The 26,108-nt window shown below is 47.0% G+C and overlaps 3 protein-coding genes across 14 annotated transcripts in view; 2 read left to right on the forward strand and 1 right to left on the reverse strand.

Moving 5' to 3' along the window:
* Window position 1: 1 nt before the first annotated feature.
* Window positions 2–22,647, reverse strand: ATG13 (autophagy related 13). Of its 10 annotated transcripts, none has more exons than XM_015864399.2 (18): window positions 22,559–22,645; window positions 15,715–15,796; window positions 14,986–15,066; window positions 14,261–14,380; window positions 13,767–13,813; window positions 13,122–13,262; window positions 12,641–12,681; window positions 12,021–12,117; window positions 11,574–11,672; window positions 10,735–10,825; window positions 8,392–8,490; window positions 6,709–6,792; window positions 5,899–6,032; window positions 5,083–5,200; window positions 4,321–4,398; window positions 3,892–4,008; window positions 3,436–3,564; window positions 2–2,894 (listed from the first exon to the last, which is right to left on the reverse strand). In XM_015864399.2, the coding sequence occupies exons 1-18, from the start codon at window positions 22,582–22,584 to the stop codon at window positions 2,817–2,819; spliced, it is 1,662 nt and encodes a 553-aa protein (XP_015719885.2). In that variant the 5' UTR covers window positions 22,585–22,645; the 3' UTR covers window positions 2–2,816. The 10 variants fall into 10 exon arrangements, with proteins under 10 accessions (XP_015719885.2, XP_015719884.1, XP_032300698.1 ...); XM_015864398.2 differs by having other exon boundaries at window positions 6,709–6,819; XM_015864400.2 differs by lacking the exon at window positions 22,559–22,645 and adding an exon at window positions 19,955–20,070 and having other exon boundaries at window positions 6–2,894; window positions 6,709–6,819.
* HARBI1 (harbinger transposase derived 1) lies at window positions 20,296–22,514 on the forward strand. Its single transcript, XM_015864419.2, has 3 exons — window positions 20,296–20,407; window positions 20,555–21,246; window positions 21,724–22,514. The coding sequence occupies exons 2-3, from the start codon at window positions 20,577–20,579 to the stop codon at window positions 22,098–22,100; spliced, it is 1,047 nt and encodes a 348-aa protein (XP_015719905.1). The 5' UTR covers window positions 20,296–20,407; window positions 20,555–20,576; the 3' UTR covers window positions 22,101–22,514.
* A 216-nt stretch (window positions 22,648–22,863) lies between the features above and the next one.
* AMBRA1 (autophagy and beclin 1 regulator 1) overlaps window positions 22,864–26,108 on the forward strand; it is a 120,630-nt gene continuing 117,385 nt past the window's right edge. For 2 of the 3 annotated variants that reach the window (XM_015864395.2, XM_015864397.2), the window contains exon 1: window positions 22,876–23,005. The gene's annotated coding sequence lies outside the window, so the exon portion shown is untranslated. Of the gene's footprint in view, window positions 23,006–26,108 lie in introns of all 3 variants that reach the window. The other variant, XM_015864396.2, reaches the window with a different exon arrangement.

Consider the following 26,108-nt stretch of genomic DNA (forward strand, 5'->3'; position numbering starts at 1 on the left):
GTGGCTGCACGTTGCTTACGTAAAAGTTTTATTGGAAATTCTTTGAATACTTGAAGTACAGCGGAGACCATTTCCAAAACAATAGCATTTAGGAGCCTTATCCTTCACCCAAGTTATCTGGAAAGCAGCAGCTATACACATGCTGTCCATAAAACAGATTTGAACAGACATCTGCTAACATGAGCAGCCCCCATAATACAATCTACAGCAGCAGCGAGATCTCTCCTGAAGCTGAGCATTTACACGGCGGTCAGGGAACTCAGAGCCTTGATGTAGCAACTACGTGTTGAAGCTGAGGAATGTCCAGAAAAGAGGCACATAACTCAGCCCTAGAGAATCTCTTTATTGCTATGGTCATCCAGCTCAACACCAGCAGCTTACATAGGCTAATTCCAGCCCTCCATAGAAAAGAACTGCCACACTGAAGTTCTGCTCTGAGATGCGGGAGCCGCAGCAACACGTGAGCACAAGTATTTGGCTCGGGGACCTCCTGGGCAGGATCAGCAAAAAGGACGAGCTTTCTGCCAGCTCCACCTGCAGCTTTTCAGCACGCCAAGGCCAGCAGGAGCACAGGTGAGATGTTCTTCCCTGAATACACTGCAAACCAGCTCAGATCAGCTTTCCCACGCACTGGCTGTAAGCTAAGGGAAAGGTGACTCCCTCAGTCCTTGAGTTTCTGCACCCTTCTGATACCCCTTCCACCTGTAAAGCAAGGTGGCTCTGGCTGTGTGTACACTAGTATTTGTTAAAGCCCATGTAACTTCAATCATTCTGTGAGCCATTCAGAAGCTTCCTAAAAACATCTTGTTTTGCAGGTAGTAAGCAGTGTCTGTGTGAGGCTCCAGAAAAGCTGGGCTGGGTGAGTTACCTGGCTGTGTTCTGCTGGGTGCTTCTTTACCACAGCAATAACCTGGAGCTCCAGAGCTCACCTGTCCTCCCATGGAGCGCACCTCTCAACCAGAAAGCTGGCAAAGCTCAAGCACAGCATTGCTCTGACCTTACAATAAGCTCTACTCTGAGCTTGGTTCCTCGCTCTATCAGTGGGCACAGAATTAGTGTTCTAGAGAGGAGATGGGCTTCCCCAGTCATCTGCTAACCATCTCTTTCCATTGAGAATGCAGCACGGTTGAAGAAGCTGCCACGTTGCACTGACTTGAAGGCTGGCTACTTAACCACTGCAGGGAAGTGAAGACAGTTCCTCAGTGCAGAAGGAACAACAGCACTCCTGTAGGAAGGGGGAAAAAAGTGTATTGGGCAGTAAGGGGCCTTAGAGCTGCTCATTCTGGTTGCATATGGGAGGAGGAGGAAAATGAACCACGAAACCACTGACCTTCTCTCAGTTTCTATGTAGTGCCACCGTTTCTCCTGCTGTCCTTCTATCAGACAAAAGACATGCAGTAGCCCAATCAAGCACAGCGTGCTGCCGGCCACTCACACTGCTAATAGCCAGCTCATACAAAAATAAAGTTTCAGCTGATTAAAAAGTACCATAAGCTCCCCAAAATGTGCTTCTATAAAGAAACTGCCTTCTGAATGGCTGAAGAACACTGCAATTCATCCATACCCATCAGAGTACAGCTTCTAAGTTCCTGCCACTCCACTCCACTCCACTGATGTGTGCGTTTCATTCTATCTGTGGGCCCTGACTGGGTGAAATGGAAACACAGTCCCCAAAACAGAGTATTATATTAGAATTATCAAGTCTGTCTTATAAAATAAATATCCTGGATATTTTCTTGCAAAAGGAGACTGAGTGCACAGGGCCCCATGGCACACATGCTGTCTGCAGTGATCCAGGCAGAACGACCCGCACGACTACATGAAAACAACATCTTTTAAATATAAGTTTCTTTAAAAGCAATAAATATTTCTCAATTCTTAGGATCATCTAATAACCATAAAGCAGGAGAGTTGGCGCGGGTTAGAGGAAAGAATCTCAGACTAAGACTCCTAATTACATAACCCTAAAGAAATAGGATTCCTAATATTTACAGTTACATTTCAAAAGCAGAGACTAGGAATTCAGCATCACAGCTGCTACGTGCAGGTTTGCCAACACAGTCAAAACTGGTCAACTCAACATGGCTGAGTGTCAGCACGCTCAGCAAGGAGACGTGGATAAGCACTGCTGCAGTTTCACTCCTGCTTATCAGCGAGCCGTTACAGAAGGTGTCACTCACACAATGACTGTGCAGAGACTCGGTTCCTCAGAAGCAGAAAACCAAAGGTAACTTGTGTTACACAGGTCCCAAAGCCGATGTCTCTCCCTGTGCTCCAGGCACTCACGCTCAAGTCAGGCTGCAATAGCCCGTTCTGCGGAATGGATGTCCTGGACATAGAGCTGCTGATCTGCTGAACTCACAGACCTTAGAAACGGCCCAAAGCTTTCTATGCTCTAACAGGATCAAAGACTGTAGGAAAAAAGTGTCTGTTAGCAAGGAGCTACGTTGAGGGAACTCACAGCACAGGATCTTTGGAGGAAGAAGATGGCAGTTTTTCACAAAGCCCCTCCAGACAGAACAGACTGAAGAGAAAATGTGTTTCATACATTGGAGCTTGACTTCCTACTGGTCCTAATTTTGAGACTGAATGCAAACAGGAAGAGCAGTCCAGAACTGCGCAGTGGAGCAGCTGAGGAAAACCAGCAGGTGAGCTGTACCTGCTGTTGGAAGAGAAATCAGAGACAGCTCACTTGATGGAAGGGAACAGTCAAAGCGAGACAAAAGGCAGAGCAGGGGTGACAGACTATTTGCTGACATCGTTCTCCAGGATGCCCTGAGGAGGAAGAAATGCTGCAGCAAAACTGGACGATCGCTTCACTGCAAGGTTTCTACAAAGGCATCAAACTCTTTGACATTTTTCTCGTGGACTGCCAGCTTCTCTGGTAACGAGTCCTGGAGGGGCAAAGAAAGGTTCAGATCAGGACTCATTCACAACAGACAGAGAATACATTTAAAGAGTCCTCGTAGAGCTAAAATTCCTTTTCTAAGCAATCCAACCCCCCTCCACCACTCTGGGCTCCCCCTCCCACACCAAGTGTCCTCTGACAGGATCCAAACAGGGACCCTGGAAAAGGCACTTTGACCAGAGTGCGTGTTCTGTGCCGGGGCCTGGCCTTGTGCAGATCCACCAAGGTTTCACTTGTGTGCAGACTGCAACATCAGGCCCAGTTTGTCGCTAAGCCTTAAAGAACAGAAGTGGGATCAGTTTTGAGGGAAAAGTTTTGGGAGTTTGAATGACAACTGCAGCAAGCATGTGGTAACAGCTTTCCGCTTAAACAAAAGTTTCAGTGGCTCAGGTGTGCTATAAACAAATCTGCACTTGCTGGAAATATATTAGTGAGGAACCCCCCCTTGGTCAGATTCTTTTAAACTAGGAATAGGGAGAGCACTATAAGGTATGATTCCCACAAACAGAAGTTGTATGGTTCCATACCAAATCCTCTGCCATGGACTGAGCTCCTATGTCAATGGAGAGACTGCTGAGTTGAGGAGGGTTCTGAAACTCACGGTAAAACGTCCCCAGGTCCATTGGAAGAATGTCATCTTTTGAAAATGCTGGTTTCTAGAATCAGAAACACCAATGTCAGTTCTCATTCAGAGACCTTTGCTTCCCTTTTGTCATAATCTCAGATAAAGACCCTACTTGCTGCCAGTAAATATCCCTGGTTCCTTTAAGCATTAGAGAGGACAAATGGCCCAGGTGTTGGTAGGAACTGAATTACTTAATTGGTAGCTGCTGGTATCAGTGCCTCTGTGGTTTGGGGATTGCTGGAATCATGGGTCTTTTCCCTCCCATGAAAACAACTTTTATGTCATTTGCTGTTGTACCAGTACCCAAAGCCCACCCAAGACATAGGTGTTATGTGAGAATGCTGACCAGGGCACTTACAAAATCAATCATAACAAAGTCATCATGGGTGTTCCCTGCGCTGCTGCCACTGGAGCCCTCTGAGTGTAAGCTGCCTTGTAGAGGAGATTCAGTTTCTGGGGAATCAGGAGGATTGACCTGCCCAAGGAATTGAAGACGGTGAGTAGTGATGGTATTTACGAACTCATTTGTCTGCATGTTTTTATGCTGTGTGGGTAGTTAGACTGGATGATAAGCACATGCTGCAGTAGCACGCGTGCATTGTTTGAATATCAAGAAAGCCCAAGACTCAACACAAGAGACCCCGGTTCCTGGGTTTCAAGCAGCTAGTAATACAGTGTATATATATATATCAATATAAATGCTGAAGTGTGTTCAAGGAAGGGAATAACATGGATATTGCATGAGGGATGCTGAGACGGCTAAATTATTCCTTGGGAAGGGGCTTACCATGGGGTCGTTATCTTCCAGCTCAACATTCTTGGGAGCAAACATAGCAAAAGGAATGTCTAAGTTGGCCATGGTCACCTGAGGAGATTCAGCAAACAAAATTTCACCGAGAAGCTCTGCTTACCCAGCACAGCAAAGCATACTGAAAGCCTTTGTCAGGTCTACTAAAAATTGCCTAAGATCCCATCATCAGTTTGGCAGGATGCTGATGATCTCATTTAAAAAGACATAAAATAGGTTGTACTCACTTGGTCTAATACAGACACACACTCCATTTATAACATCTTATACGAGACAGGCAAGGGTTAACACACTGCTACATATTCAAACAAACCTCCTTTGCCCATGCACAGGGCCTAGGAGAGGGCTTAAAAACATAATTAAAGCAGCTGTAGCAACTGGATGTATCTCTAAGCTGCCCTAGCTGAGCTTCCTTAATGCCTGCTTGCTTGTGATGAACTGGCCTACTGCACATCCTTTCAAGGAAAGGAGGCTTGCTGCCTGCTTTGTGGGATCATTGTGGACTATGAAGTTTTCCATACCCACACTGGGTGTTGGCAAAGTGGGGCAAATGCAGCAGCTGTCGCATCCCAAAAGGATTTTATGAAATTTGCCTCTGACAAAACCGCAGGCAAATGCTGCAGGCAGAAATATGCACCCTCAGCTCCTGGGCTGCCCTGGCATCAGGGTGCTTTGTTTCCTCTTTGTATGAACAGGCAGGAGAGGCAGCATATGCTTGTGAGAAAGCTGTCTGCTAGTTACCTGGTTAATAGGTTTGTTGACGAAAGCTCCCACCTTCCGGATAAAGATGGTCTCCAAAAGGTCATGTGGGGAGCCACACTTCCCTTCACTGCTGTTTGATACTGTTTCTGTGTCCTCGCTGAAAAAGGAAGACAAACTGGTGACTCACTGCATAACCAATACAGGCAAATAAGATGCTCTGAAAGGCTCCTTCATTTTTCTGCGTTTACTCCCAGTATTAGAAAGGAGAAAAACAGAAATAGTTCTCCTTGTACCACACCTTTCTCCTCAGTTGTAAGCAGAAAGAGGGAGCTTGTGGAAACAGATTTTGCTTCTATCTGGAACAAAACTCCTTGGTTGAACAAAAAGGTGCTGCTGACTGAAACAGCCCTTTCTTTTTTTGGAGAGAGACTTAACTTCAGAATGTGCATGTTCAGAGCTGTTCCACCATTATTTTTTCAGCAAGCGAGGTAAGGAAGCAGAATGCTCCCATTCACTCTGGCTTCAAAGGTAGCAGTCTAATGCATCACAACAGCCAGAGCCAGGATTGTCAGTTCACTAAATGGCTCTCGGTGTTTCCTCTGGCCTGTTTGCTTTCCTATCACAGGCATTTGGAACTTTAAAATAACCGAAGAAAAAGGCTGAGTCTTTTGGTGAGAAGATTGTTTCCATAATGTTACCCAGGAAAGTGCTTGGAAAGCCCCAGTCAGATAAAACTGCCAGCTGTTTTAGGGAGAGGAGAAAACAACAGTTATGCTAAAAAGGGGAAAATGGTTTTGTCTTAACGTGATCCCAAATGGGTTAGTGCTAGTGGAGGGTCATAGAAAACCAACCTACCTACTAGAAGGAGTGGCTGCTGAGTAGTGGACTCCATCTAGTGGGGTGCACATCCTCTCTTGGTCAGCTTGAGTGCCATGTGCTGGCTGGTGAGGAACCGGGGGAACTCCCCCCTCTTTGCCTGGACCGATCAACTGAGATGGAGAGGAATGGTTAAGTTAGACAACTCCAAAGCAGGTCAGCAACACAGCGCAGTACAGAGCAAATTCCCACATGCTGGGACTAAGTCATGGTTTCTGCCATATGACTGGGCTCTCACAGCCATGAGGCAGCAGGTGATGTCAAGCAGGTGACCGCCTCAGTACAAGCTCTTTCTTGTTTTCCTCCTACTCCTCTCCACTTCAAGCCTGTCCTACACAGAAGAACTGTCCTACACAACAGAACAGAACTTATTTTGTCAGAGAAAGGGATGCAAATACGCCAATGTGGTCTGTCAGCATGCCCTGCATTTAAGTTACAGAGCTGTGCTCAGGGAACTACAATGGCAACAGCTCTGTAAGACAGCCAAGGCTTGGAATCAGTGGCACATCAATGCAGGCAAATAGGTTGGATTTGGTTTTACAAACAGGTTTGACATCTTTCAGCCATTTCTCTACATGACACCTACCTCAGTACAGACAAAGATGCTGAGGAGCTGATTCTCAACTCCTCTGCAACTTGTACTTTCCCTGTACTTAGCCTAGATTCTTTTCGTTCCTGACAGACAAGATACTAACACATGCACTAGTTTCAAAGCCTCCCTCAGCTGTAGAGGTGACACAAGAGGGTTGCAATACCAGCCACGCTTGTTCTTCTACCCTCCACAAGTACCTGGTGAGGGTGTGCAGCATTCAAGCCACCAGCAAAGAGTACAGGATACCCCATGTCAGCTGATCCAACTCCCAGGGCAGCAGGCTGATAGGAAAGACGAGAGCTGGAAAGCTAAGAAAGAAGAAAGAAAAAACAAAAAAAAAGGGGGAGGGGGGGCAGGAGAGAGGAAGGGAGGGGAAAGTCCCACAGTCTGAATACACTTAGATTTCCTTAAGTAGAAATCTAGCCGCATTAAATAACTTTTTCTTGCTTTGGCTGTCTTGGCCTCGAGAGGAACACTTGTCAGGGCTCTGCATTTGATATCCTGGCAGTGCCAATGCTGATGTAATTTGTAGGAAACTGAATGGTGAGCAGCACTTTCATTCACGTGACGCTAACTAAGCTGAACAGAGCAATCTCTTGTTAAAGAAAAGCATGTACAGTATTCTTATATTTCTCCTACATATATATATATATATATATATATATATTATATATATATATATATATTTCAGGTCCAGGCAACCTGACTCTTTTTGAAGAACCCGTGTTGCTTTGAAGATCTCTGCACTCATCTCCCTGTAGTTCCTTATGGAATTCTAGGGAGCAGTACTCAGGTACTGAAGGGGTAGCTAAACACTCTTTCCTATAAGTTACTTCTCTGTCTGCTGTTGTGAGACACTGGCACAAACATGAGGAACGTGACTTTAGACAGACCTGTAAGGTGTAAAAAAGAGGAGTAAACTCAGGTCTTTATAAGGTGTTTTTTGTAACCTGGAAGACAGGTGGAAGTGAATTTGGTTTTGTTTTTTTTCCTCCTTCAAATTAACAGCATCTCTGTTCTAATCCAGGAAAAGTTCTAATTAATGACTGTGCAAGTTTTAGAGGCAGTAAGGGAAAGCACTCAGTGCTGTGCCCTTGCCTCCTGTGTCTCTGACTAACAATCCTTGCAGCTGCTGTTGTTTATTTGAGGGTGTTTGTCCTGTCTTTGGGAGACCTTCAGCTGCAAAGGCATTTAAGCAGCTGAGTCTCATTGAAATTCACACAAAAGAAATGTCCAAGTAGATTTAGCTCCTAACAAAGGTAGATAACATTCACTGAAGTTGGGAGGCCCTCCAGTGTCAGTGGGAGCAAAATTTATTTGTATTTCTATTAAATTAGATACTTATTCTTTAAGAGTAGAAAATCAAGTTGCTTTTATGCCTTTTGTTTCCTCTGTCCCTTTGCTCTCTCTGTCAGACTACACGCAGCCGTCCTCTGCCAACAGGCTGTGCTCTTCACTGCATCCTTAGTGTAAAGGCTGTAGGCAGGGCTCCTACCTCAGAGGTGGAGGATGCTGGAATGTCAGCTCCTTCTCAACCTGGCCAGCCTAAAAATCATGCTGTGCCTTTTTTTCCTCTTTTAAACTCACTCCAGTGAAGTCATTTTAAAACTTTGCTGAAAGTTCCTCTTTCTCCTGTATCCCCTGAGTTTTACAGGCTGCTTCGTGCAGATCTGCTGTTCAGCACAAAGACTGCAGGTGTATTTTATATCTAGAGCACACTGGTTCTGCAAACTGTTACATTTCCAAATAACCCATTTTGGTTTGACCAGCCTTTCCCATGCACAACAAACATTCTGCTTTGAAAATGTGTACTTTCCTGTGTTTGTTCAGTCATGCCAGTACTCTCTGGCCACGTACAACATGTTCTATTGACAACTCACTTGATGTGAAAAGGCCAGCCCCATCACTGGGACCTTCAAGGTGTCCGTCACCACAGGAGGAGGGGTCTGAAAATGTGCCTTTGTGACAGTAAAAACACACTGTGCACAAACACAGACGCACAGAGGAAACAAAGAAAAGAAAGAATGGGAGAAGGGGAGAGAGAAAGAGAGAAAAGGGCTTCAGAGAAGAACTATAAAGAGTTGGATGAACTGAATGCTAGCAAAGAGAGTTTGGCTGCAGCAGCCATGTCCATATGTAGAGCAGAATATTTCAATATTGCCAATTCGCTTTATAAAGAATTGACTGCTTTCTGGTCTCAGGAAACTATTCCTCACAGGTAATATTTAAGACTCCAGTGAACAATGACAGAAAGTAACTGCCAGATACTGTCCCACAGCTAATAGAACTGTTACCAGCCAAACAAAAAAAAGGTAAAAACAGTTTTACTTTTGGAATGTAGAAATAACATTGAGTTTGATTATTTTCCACCTGTGAAACGAACATGCCCCTAGTCTTCCAGCACTTGGAAGGGCAGCAGATTGTATTTCTGCATGTCTGTGTTGCAGCCTTAGACTAAGGAGGGACCAGACTAAGGGGAGATTAGAACATACTGATGGGAAGAGAGAGCTCCTTACCAGAACTGACACCAGAAGTAAATGCTGTCTTAGAGAGGGCTAATGCAAAAGGAGTAACCCAAATCTGGTTCAGTCACATACCTTATACCAGTTATTTTCCTACTAGCATGGTTTTATGAAAGCTTTATTTCAGGGTATTGTCTGAGGCCAGATTTTACTCTGCATTTAGGATACTTCAGAAACACACAATGAATATGTTATAAAAGCTGATGGAGAGAAGGTAACACTCGCTGCCTCGTATCACACAGGCTAGGCCTCATTTCTAGTGGGGAGGCAGGCAGAGCTTTGGACAGCCTGTCTAAATCACACAGTTCCCTGTGTTCTCCCAAGTGTTAAGTTGTAAGCAAAAAGATGAAGAAAGAAACCAACCTGTCAAACTGATTCTGACTGTTGTAGAGAAGACTGGCAGTTGTTTATAAATAAGCAAAGAGAAGCTATGAGCCATGTAAAAAGCCAGAACGTAGGCTCATGATTGATGTGAATCCTCGAGGTTCATCTGGTTTCATAAGGCTTTTTCCCTTCAGTGACAGTAAAACTTTACATTCCCAGGGGAAATGCCAGCTTCATTGTATTTACAAACATTCGTACTGTTATGTAATACTGTTACAAGCAAGTGGAAATTTCCTTATGAACCCTACTGCATTTAACCTGCTTTGTGAACAGGCAGAATACAACTCAGCCACAAACACACCTCCTGAGCTGTGTATCCCAGAACAGGAAATTCTTTATTCTGTCAGACTTACCGTGGGTGCCTGCTGGTCAGTTCAATGTTGCCTAATGCCCCCTGTCACTCAAAAGCCAGTTGGTTCAAAAATGCTTCCTAAGAAAAGCTCGTTTCTGCCTCTTTCACTCAGTAGAACAAATTCTATTAAACCAACCATACTAATTCCTCTGAAGCAGAAGAAAGTCCCACAGCATATTCTTTCAGTTTGGCATGACATTCCAATTATATTTCTTCCTGTGTTTTACATTAAGGGAAGTGATTTACAGAGTCTTTAGATTGTCTTTAAAATGCATCTGCTTGGCTGAACAGCAAAGAACTTTCTTGAATATTTAAAGCTAGAGATGAGCAGCAAATGCCCAGGCCTTTGAAGTATGTAACTCTGGAGTCAGAAGCATATGGACAGTAGAAAAGGGACAAATCTGAGTTGCTGTTTTGCAAGGTTTACCAGACATTTGTTTTATGTATATTTTAAAACTGAAACTTAAATAACATTGGCATGGGTAGGTAGAAGTACAGAGAATTAGACTGATTCCCAGGTTCTAACGATGAAGCTTTCGTCTCTTTCCTGCTTTTCCATTCTGCAGCTTGGAAAATATGACTGTGCCATAAACATTTTCCCGATGTTTCAGTATTTCCTTTTCAGTATCAGGCTATTACCTCTACTTATGCTGCTTGACATTGATCTCTTGAATTCCTCTTTTTGCAGTATTGCTACATGCATGTATCTAGTACACTGCTGTTGTCTTCCAGCGTATCTCTGTTCTTTCATTCTTTCTCAGTAACTTAGTCTTTCTAGTCCTTTACCATCTTGTTGAAATCAGTATCTAATGAGGTTTAACCCAGAGTACAACCATCTGAATAAGAAACTTACACCTTTTAATTAGTGTCAAGAGGCTGCACCGTTTGCACAGCATTTGATATACACACACTACGCTATCAGTAATGGTTCTGCCTAGGAATAAAAAGAGCTTGTTTTCTCCTACCTGAGATGGAGGAGAGGTGGAGAATGATGTAGTACACACTTCTTGGGAATCTTCTACTGAGGGGTATATTGCACCATTGTCCTCACCAGCTCTAAAGTAGCAAGAAAACAAAAACATCCAAACTGGAAATATTCCACATAACAAGCAAATAGCAAAACACACTGGAACAAACGCTGCAAGGAGGCTGGGAGTATTTGGGTGGAGCTGAAAGGAGAATTTTGAAGGGCACTCATAATCTACTTGGCAGAACTGAGGAAAAGAGGGCATGGTAATGTTACTTTGCCCAGGATTATCCTAAGGGCTTCTCCTCTACCCCCAGACAGAAACTTCCCTCTATGATTTTTATTTGTTTATTTACTATAGCAAAGAAAGATTTTCCTATGTTAGCCAATGCTACTGGCTTTGGTGTTTACAGAACCACTGCCAAACAATACCACTGGTCCCAGCTTGAGTGCCCTCACATGAACTTCAGAGATGACAAACCTTCTATCTACTAGGAGAAATTCACTTTTAATCTTTCCCCATTGGATATGCCTGGAGCTGCATGCCTCTGAGTAGTTCAGCAGCAAGATTAAGCGCTACCATTTTAAATTCACAGAGGCAAAGTTTAACTTCTTTTGCGTCCAAGTGCTTCTGCAAAGAATTTGGCAATATCCTGGTGCTTGCTGAACTCAGTACTCTAGACATGAAATGTTGCCTTACTGATTCAGTCAAGCATATAAAGAATGACAGACCCTACTCCTCCAGTCTCCTTCCCATGCAGTCAGTGGAAAAGGCTCTGTGTTTGGGCATAATGATGCCTTCACCATGGCCCATGACTTCTTTCAGCATTTCCTCACCTGTAATTGCAGGGATGCATGGGCGAAGAGCTGGGATAGGGGCGGTCCACAAAGTGATCAATGATAATCCCCATGATAGGAGGGGTCCTCTCAAACTGCCTGCAAGGCAACAAGCAATGGCGTTATTGTAAGGCTGCTTTTACTCTTCACTTTATCCCAGTTTGAGGTATCCTCAGAGAGCCCTAGTGTCTGCTAATGGGACCAGAGTATCTTTACAATTCAGCTCTGCAACTCCAAGCATGCATTAGCAATTTGGAGTTCCAGCATTTGACTCAGGGCAACCCAAATACTCCATTTGCTGCAAGACTTAAGCATTAGAGAATGTTCTCTGTTAAGCAGAATTCAGCAAGAAAGGATAAGCAGAAGGGAAAGATTTAGGGGCTCACAGTGAGAGGGATTTAATAGTAAGTTACTGTGGAAGTTTCTGGCATTATCTCATCTTCTCACCTGGTTGACATGAAAGCAAGATTGATTCTGTAGGCACAAGACAAAGTGATGGTGCCCACTGGGGTACCCACTGTTCCAACACGAACTGTTTGAAAACCTATAAAGTTAAAAAATGATTATCAGTTCTACTGATTACACAGAATCTGAATGTTTTTGCCACTGTTTTATTCTGTGATCTTATTTCTATAGTGCTTCCATTATCCTTTGCAACCTGAACTCCAAATATGCACACAGAGTCTGTAACAAAGCAGTGCTAGGTTGCCTTAGTGGGACACTCTATCTACAAACTCCTGATGTTACTTCCTATCTTGGTTTGAGATACTATTCTGAAGTGCTTCTTGAGCTGGTGTAGATCACTGTCTCCTCTACTGGTCCTGCTCCTTATAAATGTACCTCCATATTCTTATTTCAAGTCTGGGTCAAACTGGCAATCGCTCTCGATTTAGCCAAAGCACCACATTACACCTCTCACTTTATGACACGAGCCTTCACTGAGCCACATACAAATACTGTGTAAACCTCAGGTTTTATTCTGTTTGTGGCACTCAGGAACAGTAACAAATAGCACACCAGTATGGAAAATAGTTTCACTCTAGTTTCTGTGTAACGCCTAACCATACCTTCTCCCAAGCCACTCAGCTGCACTTCACCAAAATAGATCCTGTGGGAAAAGAAGAAAGGAAAAGCTATTAGGTCCAGCAGGGACATAATGCTATACATATCCACATTCCCTATTTAATTTTATGAGTTGAACAGTTGGAAGCACATTTTCTTTTGGGGGAAAAAAGGGCCCCATACATAGTGGCTAGAATGGCCCCATCAACCTTCTAGCTATTTCTGAGGAAGACAGGCCATGTAAAAAGAAAAAGGTAGCTGAGTCTAACACAGAATATTTCTTCAAGCATTCAGCAGCTCAGAATGAGGCTATATGGTAATAAACACACAGTCCAAAGTTCTCTATCAGCTTTCAGTAGTAGACAGATCCAAATCATTTGAATTTATTGTCACTGATTTCTTTTTACCACATTTACAGCTGCCCTATGCAGTTCTAGAGTTGCTGCTTATTCTATTCCGGATGTGGAATTTCACATTCCACTTTACCTGTACAATATCACGTATTCATGGCCTTGCTTCCTTGAGAGTCTGTAGGCTGGAGTTACCCTGGTTATAGCAAGCAAAGACTTCAGTAGTAGAGACAGTCTGTTGTATACTGTGTATGAGACTTTGATTTCTTTGTCACACCTACAGAATGCAAATGAACAAGTCAGTCATCTGTTCCTAATAAGAAAGTAAATTTTTAATCCCAATGAGCCAGTAAATTGTTTTATGTCAGTTTTATTGCCAAATTGCCAAAATAGATCCCAATGCTCAGCTGAGAGCCCAGCTTCAATTTAGTCACCTGGTGTAGATTTACTTGCAGAAAAATGACATGCAGCTCTGCACTTGGCAGTAACATCTTTACAACATTAAACACTTTTAGAGTTACTGAACAGATGAACTCATCTATCTGAGGGGTGGGAAGTACACTAATTATAATGAAAGAACTAAGACTGAACACATTTACTATTTTCTTGACACTAATATTAAGCAGCTCAACAGCTGCACTAGACAAAGACCCCTGTGAAGCGTGACAAGTCACACAGACAATTATGTGCGCATTCATCAACATGGACTGAGTACTGTTCGGTTTCATCAGCCAAAACAAACAAACAGCAAACAAAGAGATGGTGTGAAGAATGCACTTACTTCTCGTTCATTTCTAGACACCAAATTTCTAGCTCCATGGAATCCCCCTGGATCAAAGAAAAGGCTCATTTCAGTACACAGCCCTTTTCATTAACTAACATCTCATGAACAATCACCATTAGCCACTCTTCTCAGTAAGGATGTTTCTTCTGGTTCCCCCTTTCTTACAGTGCAATAATAGTAAAAGGTGTGTTGCACCTCACTGTAGGACTTGATCACCTGAGGAAATACCATCCTCAGAGTAGCTAAGCTTCTCATGGCTTAAGAAATTAAGTTTTGCTGTTTCACCATCTGTGCGTTTGGCCCCAAGATTTGCAGTGAATTGTTTCTGCCAGACGATACATTTCATTAGTACATTGCCTAACTTCATACCTGAAGATGCTTTCACATTATCTTGAGCTAAAGGGTAAGAACTCTGCAAAGTGAGCTGGGGTTAAAGTAAAAAGTAATAATAATAATAAAAAAATCAGCATCTGTTTTAATTATGTCCTCACCTCTGAGGTTTTAAGAGAAATCTCCACACACATAGACCGTCCAACAGCAGGTAGCTGTCCTGCCAAGGCTTTCTTTGCTTCATGAGTAACCTCTGGTATATCTTTTATGGCCAAATTGAACTGCAGAATGAAAGAGAAGGTTATTTTTTGAATTTCTTTGGAAAACTGCCTAATACTAAGTCTACTAGGTCCGCATTCATTGAAATATTTATGAAATAGAGAATTCCCAGATTGGTTGAGGCTTTTTATATTTGCAAACGTTTCATTAACTGCTACTTCAAATGTTCTTCTTTATCCTGCCATAAAAACCTTGTTCTTTCTATCTCAGTGACATCACATGTTCACCCACGGAGTGGGGCCTTGAGTCTCTCTAGTTTTAATAAAGCCCATTTCTACATAGTCCGGAACTGCAGAGTTGCGAACTTGTGACAGAAAGGAACTCATCACCCCTTCTCCTGCAAATCTTGGCAAAGTGCCTTAGTCAGCTGGCAGGAGCTGCTGAGAGGTATCGTTTATCTCTCCTCTAATCAGCCCTTCAAAAGCCCCGAGTGACATGCTGCGTGTCAACAAGAAAAAAAAGGCCAGTCAACATAATCAAATCTCGTAGCTATTATATGAATAGTTATTATGGGCTGCACAATGCTGTAAGAACTGTATTGTGTTCTCAATGCCAAAAATAAACAACAAGAGAGTTTATGGAGCTGCTTTACAAAACATGGCTTTACCCAGTCAGAGCCTGTTGGGGAGGACGATGATCGGGTACAGATTTTCTCTCCAAGTCGGGCCTGGACAATTACTTGTACTGTCTGAAACAGAAAGGACATGATTCACGTTGGGCTCAGGAGACCAGCACAGGCTTGAGCTCAGAAACTAACAGTCTAATTCCAAGTGAAAAATAAAAGGTGTCACCAGAATGCAGGGAAGCATAGCAAGTTTGCTATGCTAACTGTCAGGTATAATCAAATTATTATATGCGATACGTAAATGTATTTCAGATAGAAAATGGTTTTAAGCTGACCTTTCTTTGTAATAACATGAAATGAGTAACTCAGTTTTCTGATCAGGTGTTGTACAGTTTTCTGTACTACTGAATCAAAATTTATAATCACATCCTGAACCTGGACACTAATGGAAGATAATCTGTACACTTCTAGTATGTTAAAAATCCATTGTCAGAGTACCTACAATTGTTTAGCAAGGCCAAATGTTATGGTTACATATCAGCATAATTCAAAGGAACGTTCTGGTATTATTGGTTTTGAATGTAACATAAAAAGTTAGATAGGCTGAAAAGGAAGTTTAGAGCCCAACAGAAGTTACCATCTAAATGTGGGTTGGTGAGGTGTGTTGGTGGGAGCCCAGCACTGACAGAGGTGTGATGTACCTCAGACTGATCCTATGGCTTTTTCCTTAAGCAAGAAAAAATAAAGATTTATGTGCAGAGAAAAAATTACCTTTAGAGCAAAAAATTTGATGAACTTGTCCAGGTCCTTCCTGTCCTGCGAACTGAGATCAGTGTCCATTGCATACGGCAATCTGAAATACAGGACAGACATAGGAATTTAGTCTTCCTTCAGCTTTCTGTGTGGATTTCAACATTTGAAAATATTTAACCATTAGAAGCCACCTAAAGAGAAATAATAAGCACCAAAAGCCTCGGTCTGTCAAAATTTTAACAAGAGTTTTGAGGGGCATAGGTGATGTTTAATCTCATGTGAATAATATATCTGGTCAATGCAAAAGGTACAGTGAAAGAAATAACAAAGGGAGGTCACCATTAAAACAGGTCACAGTTTCTCTAATTTTGCTAGATTAATTAAAAAAAAAACAACAAAGCAAAACACTCCAACACCACACTGGGGTCTGTACCAAGCAGACCATCCACTGGGCACAGCAGAATGGCTTCAGATATCATATATTCACTGTTAACCACATGGGACAAAACCAAGACCAACTTTTTCCTGGGTAAATGTGGCAGTAAATCTGTACGGCTGCAAATCCACCTACAAGCAACTGAAAAGATGTATTTTTGCCAATGGAGGGACCACAGCTCTATGTGTGCTTCTCTTGAAAGCCTGATGACAAGCATTCAACCTCCCCCAGTTATACTGGGTTGCTTGTCAAAGGACTAGGAAGGGTTTTAGCAGCAGTGTGGAGCTTGCACAGTGCCTGAAGCTGGCAGGCCAAGCTACTAATCAGATTTCTGCCACATCACATCACGTGGCCCGAGAGAAATGATAATTTTCTTTCAGTTTATTCACATGTAGGTTAATAATCACAGAGACCAGGGGGAGGGCTGACTTAATGAGCAGTTTTAATCAATGCTTTTTACTCATAAGCCTTCAAAGTATTAATTCATTCTTAACTCCTGTTTCTGGTTTTGTTCTGAGACAGCTAATCACCCTGAAGCAGCTCGTCAGACATCACGTGCATGGAGCAGGGCACGCAGCCCCTCGCAGCAGCGCTGCAGTTGTCAGCAAGCAGGAGCACTCAGAGCTCAGCCTTCACTGCAGTCACCCCAGATACCCACAGAACATCAGCACTATATCCTTATGGTGCAGGAGCACTGCCAAATATAGCACCTACATTTTCTTCATGGGACTGGGAAAAAAGTCTGGATATTGACTTGCAAGATATTAGAAAAATAATGAGAGATGTCAGACTCACTCGTCTGTTAGGAAAGGAAATGAAGCATCAACACAGTGCTCTGCGCACTGTAATGAATCAGTTCTAACAGCGTTGTATCCGAATAACTCTAGAGGGGAGAAAAGCAGCCATCAGAGACATACCTCGGATACAGAGTTCAAAAAGTGAGAGCTTTATAGTTCTGCCCTGCTCCACCCGAATCAGGATTCCTTCTGCGAGATCCCAAGCTTTCTATAACATCCACAAAACATTTGGAGCCTCATACTCTCACCTCGAGCTCCCGATGCCATAACAGCTGACTCACTAGAGTCTAATGCATAGTAGCAAGCATTGGGCAGGACTTCATGTCAGGGAGCTGTAATTTCAGGGACAACGATCACCCTGGAACTCAGCCACTGGCACACCCAAGGCCTGGCATTGGGCAGCCAGCACCTCATTGTTTTTGTAGGGATCCTCTGATGGCTATGTGTGACCTGCTGGGGCTTAGCACAGAGCTCACCTTTGGGATTGCTCTTGGAAGAATCAAGACTAAACCACAGCAAACATCCTATTTACAAAAATGCCTTGGTACCCTCAGGTTGGCTGCTGCTGCCTAAGCTGAACACGAAGGAAACCTGTTAAACTTGTTTTGACCAAACTCATCCAACTCTTCAGTCTTGTAGGTTGTGATGCCAGCAGGGCCCTTGCTAAGTACCAGTCACACAAGCAATGCTCCACTCTGGGGGAACGTGATTGAATTTTACACAGAATAACAAGCAGAAGGAACTGACCTTTGGTCTCATTCAGAAATCCACAGATGACTGATTCCCCTCAACCAAAGAATTCCTTAACCAAACACAAACTGCACTGCTTGAACCTTGCACACAGGCTGCTCACAGGTAAACCAAGCATCGTGGCCATGCAGCTTTTGGCTTTGTTGCTGCCTTTCTGCAGCATCCACTTCCATGCCCTATTTAATCATGCCTTTGTCTCCACTTTACTCCAAACAGAAGTCTGAGAAAAACATTCAAAGGACAAATGCTACATGAGGCTTTTTTTAGCTAAAGCCTCACTCTTTCTTACAATGCTGTGAGGCAGTGAAGAATACGAGCCTTACCCAGCAGTCAGATATCTAAGCGTTGTACCTTACACGCTCTATTGGCAGTTGCAGTCTCCTTCACCAAGGAGAAGGGCACGTGAACATGAGGCGATGGCACCTCATCTGCATGATGCAACAGGCTACAAGAGCCGTCCCCTTCAAGCCCAGCCTGGAGAAGGCCAGCTCTCAGCACGCCGTGCCCACTGCCAGCAGCCAGCTGCATGCAGGCACTTGTAGCCGTGCCATGAACAGGTGCACAGCAGCGCTTATGAGCACCTGCATTGCCCTAATGCTTCCATGTCTGGGAATTCAGTGTGTACGAGTGTTTGACGTAGAAAGGAGAAAGGAGCCAAAACACAGCGGGCACTAGCATTAATGCTGGGAAAAGCATATACAGGCTGTTTCCATTACGGCTCTCCACTGAGATTTCACCCTGCGTCACGGCTGCTACAACTTTAACTCATAATGCTCTCCTTTATTTATCAACACCAAATAGTTACTCAAGGTTTCCATCCCACAGTGGCACACTGACACTGAAAAGAGCACGGGACAGTGACAGCCCTGCCTGTTCCTAAGGTGGGCTGCTCAGCCCAGTTCTCATTTCCCCATCATCTGACCATGCCCCTGCACTGGGTCCCCCACTCCCACTGTTTTTTCAGAACTCTTTTGTAAACATGGGACCCAAATCCAGCATCTGAATGTGTCCTGGGTGAACCTGCAGAAAATCCTTGTTGAGTCACTCAGGTAGAACAAACATGAAAGTTTTGGAAGATTTTAATAGTGTCTTTGATAAATAGGCTTGGCTGCCAGGGGAGCTTTCCTAGAAGATCTCCTTCAATGATCAAGAAGTGCCAGTGCAAGCAGGTATTTTCAGCACATTAATAAACAACTATAAAAAGCTCACGATGGAGACATCAGCTCCAAGGCCAGGCCTGTGTGTCAAGCTCTACACAGACTGAAAGTTAATCTCCACTGCAGTTACTGAAAGTCAATCTCCATTTCCCCTTCTTAGCAGGTTTGCTGAAAACCCAGGGAGAAGAGAGGGAAGGAGAAGGGAACTGTACTAACTTAAGGTGTGCCACACTCATTCTTCAAATTCTATGAGCTAAAAAAAAATGCAGACAAGCAGATTCTAGGAGAAAAAAAATCATTCATACGATACAGACATTCTGATGAAATCAAAGGCACTGTAGTTCACTGTATGGCTAAGTTCTGACTACTAAAGACTCGTTTTTTTCCTTCTGATCAGAACTTTACAACTGATAAATGATGTCCCAGTTTAGGAAGTGCCTTCCTAAAGCCAGCCCTGCCAGCTCTGCTTGCTTAGAAACAAAGCGGAGTAATTCCTGTTGACCGGCCGTTACATTCTGTACTTCCCTGAGCTCTAAAGATGTGTCAACACAAACTTCTGCCCTGGCACTGCGTGTCAGGCCGAAGTGCATGGGCTGGAACACAGTGTACGGCTTTATGCCCCGTATCACAGCACCATCGACACGTCTGAGCTCGGTGTGTGCACACGGTCGGGAAAGTCCCAAAGAAACCCAGGGGACCCTGCGTGATCCCCCGGCCGTCCGGCTGCGTGCACTGCTTATCCCTCTCCGCAAACAGGACGGTTTCAGTACGTCAGGCCGCTCCTGCGATCAGCTGGATTTGCCCCCACACTTCGTTTGCGTGGCTAAGCGCAGCTCAGCTCAGCAGCAGTCCCTGTTGGGCCGAAGGATGCGGCCGCCCGTCAGCACCCCCGCTCCCCGACACGGAACAGCCTCACACGGGTGAAACAGGCAGCTCTTGGCGCAGCGGGCAGCAGCCGTGTCAGCCGTGCCGCCTGCAGGCCGCTCCGCTCGGTGTCCCCGCAGGCCGCACGCACTGACAGGCCCGGCCCGGCCCGCAGCCTCCGCCTCCGCCGCCGCGGATCCCCGACACCGGCACACAGCGCCCCAGCCCCCCGCCCCTCCGCCCCGGCCCGGTACCTGCTCGGGGGCGGCAGTGCTGGCGGCGGAGCGGCTCATCCCGCGCCCAGGCCCGGCTGCCCGCCCCGCGGGGCCCCGCTCCCTCGCCGCGCTCGGCGTCCCGTCAGCGCCCCGCGGCCGCCTCCCGCTCGGCCCCTCGGCTCGGGCCGCTCCCCCTCACAGCCGCTCACACCGCTCCGCCATCGTCAGCATCGCGGCCGCTGTTTGTTTTCATCCGCTGCGGGCGGAGACAGGGAGGGACGGACGGAGGAAGGGAGGGAGGAGGCGCCTCAGCTTCCGCCGCCGCACTTTCCACACGCGGCCCTGGCGGCCCGGCCCCGCGGGAGGAGGAAGGAGCGGCCGGGAGCGGGGAGCGGCGAACCGCCCTGAGCGCGGGAGGACGCGGCGGAGTCGCCCGTGGGCCGGGCCCTGCGCTGCCACGGGCTGCCCCGCGGCTCCGAGCCGACCCAGGCGGTAAGGGCTGGTTCTTGTCGGGGTTCTAAAAAGAGAGGAATAAAAGGAGTCCGCCGTGTAAGCCGAATAAAAGGAAAATGGGGACGGAGTCCGCAAGGCTGCTGGTTAAACGCCGTGCTGAGCCTCCGTCCCGTTTGCCTCGTGCAGGTGCTGTGACGGGCCCGTTCCCATGGCCGTGCCCATCGCCGTGCTGGACTGCGACCTCCTGCTGTACGGCCGCGGGCACCGCACGCTGGACCGCTTCAAGCTGGAGGACGTCACGGACGAGTACCTGGTATCCACGTATGGCTTCCCACGGCAGTTCATCTGCTACCTGGTGGAGCTGCTCGGAGCCAGCCTGTCCCGGCCCACGCAGCGCTCCCGAGCCATCAGCCCCGAGACTCAGGTACTGGCTGCCCTGGGCTTCTACACCTCCGGCTCCTTTCAGACACGCATGGGGGACGCTATCGGCATCAGCCAGGCCTCCATGAGCCGCTGTGTCGCCAACGTCACCGAGGCGCTGGTGGAAAGAGCTCCGCAGTTCATTCACTTTCCTGAGGACGAAGCGGCGGTGCAGAGCCTGAAGGATGACTTCTACGCGCTGGCAGGGATGCCGGGTGTGCTGGGGGTGCTGGACTGCACCCATGTGGCAATCAAAGCACCCAATGCCGAGGACCTGTCCTACGTGAACAGGAAAGGCCTCCACTCCTTGAACTGCCTGATGGTGTGTGATGCCAGGGGGGCCCTGCTGAGTGCTGAGACGCACTGGCCCGGCAGCATGCCCGACTGCACCGTGCTGCAGCAGGCAGCCCTTAGCAGCCACTTTGAAACCGAGCTGCACAAGGACGGCTGGCTCTTGGGTAAGTCAGTTCTTTGCCATTGCTTTCTGTTGGCTCTTCATGGAGCATGGTGGTAAGCTTACTTCTGATTGCCTTCTTGTCAATTCCTTGAGGCTTGGGATTCAGTTTGATCTGTCCTCTTGGAAATCCATAACAGTAACTTCCAATCTGTTTTATTTACTCTGATTATCGTATATTCATTTCATTCATTCATATTTCAGTATTCAAGACCTACCTAAGCAGAACTATGCCAATTTAAATTCACAGAATCATAGAACGGCTCAGATTGGAGAGAAACTTAAAGCTGATCCAGTTCTAACCCCCTGCTATGGGCAGTGTCACCACCCACCACATGAGGTGCTCCTTTGCATTTGCTATTTTAGCCAGAGATTCTGTTATTCCGTATCTACACTACAAGAAAACTGGGGGGGCAAAGACCTGGAACTGATGGTGGACTGTAGGCCTGTAACCTGTGCCCCTTCCTTTCCCTGCCAATAGGTGACAGCTCCTTCTTTCTCCGCCCCTGGCTGATGACCCCCCTGCACATCCCCGAGACCCCTGCGGAATATCGCTACAACATGGCGCACTCTGCCACACACAACGTCATCGAGCGGACATTCAGAACCATGCGATCGCGATTCCGCTGCCTGGACGGCTCCAAAGGCACCCTGCAGTACTCCCCCGAGAAATCCAGCCACATCATTCTGGCCTGCTGTGTGCTTCACAACATCTCCCTGCAGCATGGGCTGGACGTGTGGTCTGCCCCTGCTGCGGTGCACGTGGAGCCAGCGGAGGAGGAGTATGAGCAAATGGAGTCAATGGACTCTGAAGCCTGTCGTGTCCGTCAGGAGCTGCTGCTCACTCATTTTAGCTAGTGTGTGGCAGCAGGAAGGCTGCTCACTGCTGCTTTGAGAAGATACAGAACCCAGCATGCCACCTCCTCTTAAGTTGGTCAAGACTGAGGGGTGTGAGATGGGGAGAAATTCTGTTTGTTTCCAGGGGTATCCAGAACTTTATCTCCTTGTAGGTGCCATTAATTGCTGAGTTGTTGCTGTTGTGATTCTTATAGACAGCCATTTCTCCTGATCTAGAGGACGATGACTGTAATGTGAGATTGGTGGGGAAACGTGGACAATTGTGGTGATAACTATGAAAACTCTGTAAGCTTCACACTGTTTTACAAAGCAACAGTTCTATGCCGCCTTGTAACCCAAACCACTTACAAATGATTTCTGAACAGCATTTCACACACATTAAACCTCACTGTGGGGCCACGTCTGAGTCCATAAGTGGAGAGGGTATGGGCAGTGTTTGCTGTGGTATGGGTACATACCTGGCGGGGCAGGAAGGGACGGGCATTTCTTCCTTCCACTCGTGCTGCAGGAGGCGGTGCCCGCCGGCTGAGCTGTGCGGAGGGTGAGCTTTCTGAGGGCGGGATGCGGACGAGGGCGAGCGGCTGCAGCCCCGCCATCCCGCCCCGAGAGGGTCGCGCAGCCCCGCCAAGGGCAGCCCGTCCCGTCCCGTCCCGTCCCGTGCCGTCCCTCCTCTCTGCCGCCCCCTGACGGCCGCAGGGAGGGCCCCGTTGGAGGAGCTCGGCGCTCTGTCGGTGCTGCCTGTCTCCGCTCTGCTTTCGGCTGCTCGGGCCTGGCCGCCTTTCGGCGCCTCCGCTCGGCCCCGGCTCGGCGCTCGGCTGCCTGGCCTGGCCGGAGCTCGGAGCGGCGGCGGAGGTGAGCGAGCTTCGGGGGCTGCTGCTGCCCGCCCGGCCCGGCCCCCGCCCCAGGTAGGCTCCGTGTTCCGTGCCGGCCCAACTGCGGCTGTAGCGCGGTGCCGAACCGTCGTTCCCCGGGCGGGCGCGGCCGACCCCGCGGCAGGGCCCCGGCGGGCTGCGGCACCGACCCGCGCGGGGCTGGGGGGCCTGGCGGGAGGAGCGGGGCCGCGGCCTTTGTGAGCGAGCCCCGGCCCGCGGCCTACACGCGTTCCCTAACCCGGGCCCAGCTCCCCGTGCCGGCAGGGCGGGCGGGTGCGGCCCGTGTGGAGGAAGCGCTCGGCTTCCGGGGCGCGGGACCGGGAGGGGCGGCCCGGGGGAAGCGCCGCGGCGCTGCTGGGTCCCGTGCGGCCGGACGGGGATGGAGAGCCGGGCACACGGGGCGAGCTGCCCCTGCACGGCCATCGCGCTGCTCCCGAGCCCTGCGATCTAGAGGGCCGCGCCGGGAGCCCCGCGGGACGGCAGGGCCGGCTGCAGGTTGGAGCAGCGAGTGGCCGTGGCCGCGTTTTCGGGTCTTTTCGTCAGCGTTTCGTTGTGCTGTGCGGAGCGTTTGCCGTGTGTTCGCTGTGAAAGGCCCCAGTGTGTGCCCCGGTGCTGGCCCTGACGCCGCTCTGCTCGTGGGGAGGACAGCCCGGTCCTTCGCTGGGTATCGAAACGCTTCTGCTTTCACCCACCGTGCTCCAAGTTCTCTGAGAGTGTTACTCCTTGTGCTGCCCCTGGGAAGCGTGCAACACAATTTCTGCTCTAAAAGAAGCGTTTCAATCCCAGAGGTCATTTGGGATGGTCGCTAACTTTTTTCGCAGTGTATACAAATAAAGTTAACCTGCTGTACGAGATGGATTTACAACAGGCTTTTATCAAGGTATAAGTGAATCCTTGGTGCGTGCAGCTGTGCTCAGGCAGAGAGCTCCGTGCTGCTCCGCTTCTCCTCCACACAAAACATTTGCAGCGCTCTGGATGGAACCCACTGTGTTTTTCAGTGCTGCCCTTGTTTACTGCCCCACCCGGTTAGTTCAGTGGCCATTGCAAATGTCATCTGGCATCTTAGCCACTGCCACTCCCATCCTCTTTCAGATTGCTGATGGGAATGCTGAAGTGGGACCTGGCTGTGACCTGTTTTTGATGCACATTCCCTGGCAGCCCATTATGGTACTGCTCGGCTTTGGTTTGGGTTAGTTTCCTGAAAGTGGGGTGAGGTGACGTCTGGGTACCTTGTGCTCACTGGTTGGGTTGTGGCAGTGTGGTTGTTAATGAGTGTGGCACTCTTAGCATTTTGATTTTTATCCTTCTGGTACTTGGAACTCAGAATGTGCCTGGATCCAGATATTTGGACTTGCCTTTTCAGGCTTCGCTGCTGGGAAGTTACGCAGATTGTTTAATTTGCTGACAGCTTCTCCTTAATTTTCTTTCTTTTGCCCTTTTGTGAGTCATAGCTGACCCTCTGGATTCTTGGTCGCTTGTTTTCTGCTTTTGCATGCAGCAATTTTAACTTTTGTGCAACTGCAGTGACCATTTGTAAAGAAGAGGAACAGTAATGCAGTCCACTACTCCCCCCCTGCCACAGGGTCGGGTTCTGAGTTCTTGCTCCTTTCTTGCAACATATTTTTTTGTGAAACTGTTGGAAAGTGACTTCAGTATTTTCTATGCACTGGTTGGCAAACAAACTGAATTTGGAACGTTTGCAAAGTCACTGATGTTGTTGAAATTCATTAATACTCTTGAGACAAATAGCATTAAGGTGTTTTTTTCTTTCTTTCTTTTTTTCTTTTCCTCCATGTTGTGCTGGTATGGAGAGCTGATCAGGGGCATAGTGCATGTTAATAGTTACCTTGTGTGCTGTTGTGTTAATATCCTGCACTTGCCTGGTAAGGGAAGTGACAGAATCAAAATATGAATGAACAGAGGGCAGAAGAGCTATGGTTTTCAAAAGTCGCAGGGCAGTGAAAGGGGATTAGTACTAGAACTTTTTAAATTGAAGGTTGTTCAGTTGTGCAGCAATTGCTTAGTGAAAGACCCATTGATTGGGTTGCTTGAAACCAGTGGAGACCTGCGTGCCTGGTGGGTTTAACGCTGGCTGCTGGGATCTTTGATTGTACCTGTGTCCAGGAACTTTGCTTTCCCCAGTTCCTAAGGGCTGTGTGAGGACACACAGGGTGATGAGATGCTAAGGTTGAATGTGGAGAGTCCTCATACCCTCCGCTTCTGGCACTGTTGGGGTAGGCTCTTGGACTGTCCCTGGAGCAACCCCTGCCTGCTGCCCATTTCTGGCACACAGCGCTAATTCACCACCTTGTGCAGCACGGAATTGCTGAGAGGAGTCTCTGACCCCTGCTCCTAACACTGCCTTCTTTCCCCACCTTGTGCTAATCGCACCTTCAGAGACAGAGGAGAAAGGTGTGCATAAAGACTTCAGCTCCTATGTAGCTAATCTTTGCTTTTTGCCTCGTTACCCTGTTTGATTATTTCCACGTGCACAGGAGAATAACACGGAGCTGTGGTTTTTCAAACAATGTTCTCACTTCCAGTTGTTTTTTCTTCCTTGCTTTGTTAAGGTGGCTGTACCTTGAGCTCAGCCTTGAATGAATGAAGTGCCTCCCCTTGAACTGCACGTTTCTTTACTCTGTTATCTGCTTGAGAGCCCTTCTGGGAAAGGGGTTGATCTGCATTATTTTCTGCTGTGTTTCTCTCTGTCCCTCGTTTCCTACAGTGTGCAATACTAAGCCAAAGGTACCATGGGCTGAGCATGGAGTTAGGAAACAAGCAGTCTGCTGGATCTCACGTCTCCTGTTTGACGTCTATTACAGCTTTGTAAAATTATATATCCTCCTCCTAGCTTGTGGATTGAAGCTAGTATCTTCCGAAGAATTCATAAAGCTTATGTGGAAATAGTGATAGTAGAAGTGAAAGTGCTCCATAATAAATATCACAGGGCAGTGGAGCCATCGAGCACCAGACACAGCTTATCACTTACCTTTTTTTCTTGTTCTTGCTACTTCCCTTCTCATCTTTACCATCAGTTTGCTGACCTTCAGAAGTTGATATCTGCAACTTTCTCTTCCGCTTCCTGATAGCTTTGCTGTAAATATCTAGCAATTAAATGTACTTCTCTTGACTGAAG

Source organism: Coturnix japonica, chromosome 5, assembly GCF_001577835.2.
Source record: "Coturnix japonica isolate 7356 chromosome 5, Coturnix japonica 2.1, whole genome shotgun sequence".
NCBI classification, from domain to species: domain Eukaryota; kingdom Metazoa; phylum Chordata; class Aves; order Galliformes; family Phasianidae; genus Coturnix; species Coturnix japonica.